Source organism: Myotis lucifugus, unplaced genomic scaffold (genome assembly GCF_000147115.1).
Source record: "Myotis lucifugus unplaced genomic scaffold, Myoluc2.0 scaffold_482, whole genome shotgun sequence".
NCBI lineage: Eukaryota > Metazoa > Chordata > Mammalia > Chiroptera > Vespertilionidae > Myotis > Myotis lucifugus.
Window position 1 is genome coordinate 679,079 of NW_005871530.1, and position 3,586 is coordinate 682,664.

The 3,586-nt window shown below is 43.3% G+C and overlaps 1 protein-coding gene across 4 annotated transcripts in view; it reads right to left on the minus strand.

The window, feature by feature from the left end:
* Positions 1–3,586, minus strand: part of LOC106694480 (zinc finger protein 551-like) — a 27,206-nt gene that overhangs the window by 19,425 nt on the left and 4,195 nt on the right. For 2 of the 4 annotated variants that reach the window (XM_014445771.2, XM_014445772.2), the window contains one exon: positions 13–2,923. The exons of the other annotated variants lie outside the window; for them this stretch is intronic. In XM_014445771.2, the coding sequence (XP_014301257.1) occupies positions 1,437–2,923 (1,487 nt within the window). In that variant the 3' untranslated portion in view covers positions 13–1,436. Of the gene's footprint in view, positions 1–12; positions 2,924–3,586 lie in introns of those variants that run through there. 4 annotated transcript variants of the gene reach the window in all.

Here is a 3,586-nt window from a genome sequence, read left to right on the forward strand (position 1 = left end):
GATGTGCAGGAGGCAGCTGATCGATGTTTCTCTCTCATCGATGTTTCTAACTCTCAATTCCTCTCTGTAGAAAATCAATAAAATATATATAAAAAAAATCAACTCCTTACATAAGCATTTGTGTTGAATCTCAAATAGATTGCATAGCACGGAGGAAACCAGTATTTGTTAAAGAGTACACATCAAATAGTGCCAATAAAATTTTGAACAGTATAAACTATGCTACTGTGAAGAAAGGAAAATCCATAACTACTTGGAGGGCCAAGAAAGGCAGAAGAGAGTATAACAGGGTAGTAGGAAAATATAGGATGTGGCAAAAGTAGGTTTAGAGTTGCCAGTATGGAAAATGATACAATCTGTACTAATAAAAGGGTAATATGCTAATTAGACCTAACATCTTCCGGACGTCCTTCCAGACCAGTGATGGCGAACCTATGACACACGTGGTGGTCGGTCAGTGTCTAATGCCACCTCAGAGTCTTACAACAAATGACTCCAGCCTATGAAATCTCATACATTGTGACACATGGCCTCTTTGGAGCACGTGGAGAGTAGTTCCCCTAAACATTGCTGACACTTGTGTAATACATACTGTGAACAGAGAATATACTTCATATCGTTCACAGAAGCACAAGAAAGGCCGCCTGTTCAGGGTGACCACTGACCTCTACAAGAGGCACCAGAAGCAGATTAGAACCACAAAGTCATGCACAGTCTCTCTCAAGGCCTTGGTCACCAATACAAACTCAGCCAATATTAGACAAAGCATGATTTTCTGCCATCAAACTGTGCCTTCCAAGCACGGAAAGTTTGGGACCCACTGTATATGTTCACTTGTCCATGCTGACACATCACAACTTTACTTTCAATCATCCCAGGGAGAGAACAGAACCAACAAAATCAAAGAAAAAATACCTTTGGATGAAGATGATAAACTAGAGCAGAGGACAGCAAGAAGTTTGCAGATTGATGCATTGGAACTTGAAACACTTCCTCACAGCACAATGTGAGTCCCACAATGTCCCTGAAAGAGGAAGCACTTAGCTGAGGAGGGTGCTCTGGACAAAACCTGGATCAGGTCAATTCTCTGGTCAGAAAAAAGGAATGAACATCCACCCAGGAGCTCAGAATATTCATAATTTTCTCAAGCACAACCCGAGTATGCAGGGGTTGTGATGGATGCACTCTTCAGGGGAGCCAGGTGGGAGAGGTGAAATAGCTTCCTCACAAACACTTGCAGTGACATCAATCAGGTTGTAGGCCTGAGTAGGTTAGCAAGTCGGATGTGGTTTCTGAAAGCGTCACTTATACCTGAAACTTAGGAGGCATCTAGCAGAGAGTATGTTCAGATAAAGGGGTTTGCATTCAGATAAATGGGGTAAAAGCTTCTCCTTTGGTGTTATTCTGAGTGAGAAAGTAAAACATTCCCTGCACATTTAAAGCTTTTCTCCAGCGTGTACTTTCAAGTGTTGAGCAAGGACATATTTGAAGCGAAAAGATTCCCCACATTCACTGCACTCATGAGGTTTTTCAGCAGTGTGAACTCTGAGGTGCTGAATGAGGTTAGATCTTTGCCTGAAGCACTTCCCACACTCACTACATTGATGGGGCTTTTCTCCGGTGTGAACTCTCTTGTGGATAAGGAGATGAGTATTTTCCTTAAAACATTTACCACATTCACTACACTTATATGGTTTTTGTCCAGTGTGTACTTTGTTGTGTTTACTGAGGGAATACCTGTGACGGAAGGACTTCCCACAATCACTACACTTATGAGGTTTTTCTCCAGTGTGAATTTTGTGGTGGTTAAAGAGGTTAGAGTATTGACTGAAGGACTTCCCACAATCACTACATTGATATGGCTTTTCCCTAGTGTGAACTCTCTGGTGGATCAAGAGGACATAACTGCGGCTAAATGATTTTCCACATTCACTACATTTGTAAGGCTTTTCTCCAGTGTGAATTCTCTTGTGGGCAGAGAGGTCATAACTGCACCTAAATGAATTTCCACATTCACTACATTTGTAAGGCTTTTCTCCAGTGTGAACTCTGTGGTGTTTAGTGAGGTGAGACCTTTCATTGAAGGACTTCCCACATTCACTGCACTCATATGGTTTTTCTCCAGTGTGAAGTCTGCGGTGTTTTTTGAGGGAAGACCTGTCATTGTACAGCTTCCCACATTCACTGCACTCATATGGTTTTTCTCCAGTGTGAACTCTGCGGTGTTTAGTGAGGGAAGAGCTGTGATTGAAAAGCTTCCCACAGTCAGTGCACTCATAGGACTTTTCTTCAGCATGAATTCTCCTATGTCTATTGAGGTTAAAGATACATGTAAAAAGTTTCCCACATGTATTACACTCATATTTCTCTTCCCCAGAGCAGACGCCCTGATGTTGAACAAGGTTCTGGTTGTGGCTGGCAGCTTTTTCACAATCATCCCACTGGTGATGCCTTTTTCTTTTGAGAAATTCCTGTGAAGTCTCACTACGACTGTGTGGCTCCTCAGTGCTGAGAGGGGCCTGGTGCAGGAGAAGCTCTGAGATGGCTGGGAAGTCTTCCCCAACCTCCTTATTGGTTGAAGGCAGCCCTGATAAGTAGAAGCTGCACCTGGTCACAAACGAGGCCCTGTCCACAGCTTCTTTCCAGGGCTTCTCTTCACCTGCTTCCCTCTGTTTCAGGTGAGGGTTTGCAATGAAACAGAAGTCTCTCACACATGCGTCACTGAAGAAGGCTTTCTGCTCAAAGTCTGCTGCTTGTGACTCAGTCAGGTGCAGAATATCTTTGAACACAGAGAAACACCTCCCACAGTGCAGGGTTCTCTGGGTTGCTGGAGCTGTCTTAGAAGCACTAACCTTTGACTCCCCTTGTACAGATACACTCTGCTCAGAACAGGCCTCCGCATCACCCATTTTATGCCAACAACCTGCAAAGAGAGAAATGGTGATGAAATGAATGTGGACTGTGGTGACAGGATAAGTCTCATTACAAAAGTGTGTCGCATATTAGCACGTTGGTTACATGCAATTGTCTGACAGTAAAATATCTGAAGGAAATATTGATAAGATGCTGCTGAATGAGAACAACAAGGGAAGATCTGGGCCACTGAAGATAACCATACTAGGAAGATCTCAAACAAAATATGAAACGAACATGGCAAGCACCACATAGAACAGAAGCTGGATCGTCCACTCAGGCATCTGCTAACAGTGTTCAACGGGACTTGTCTGCTGGTAACATGGGCAAGCTGTGCAGAAGGCTGGCTACATCTTATTCCAAGTAAAATTCAAGAAACGAAAAGCTTGTGTCTGGGTCTAGTGAGCACGTCTGTGCACCTCATAACACATGTGCAGGTCAATATGTGAGCATACCTCAGATAGACCAGTTCAGAGGAACAGGTACTGGAAAAAGTGAAAAAGGTGAAGGAAGCCAGAAACCAGGAATTCATAGATTATAAGATAAGTCAGAGAAGTGTCAAGCAGGGGAATGAAAAGGTATAAACACGAGCTGCTGGCAGTGGCACATCATCCTAAACTCTGTTGGAAATGAGCAGGTTCCTGGTATAATCTAAACACCACTCTTATGTCAT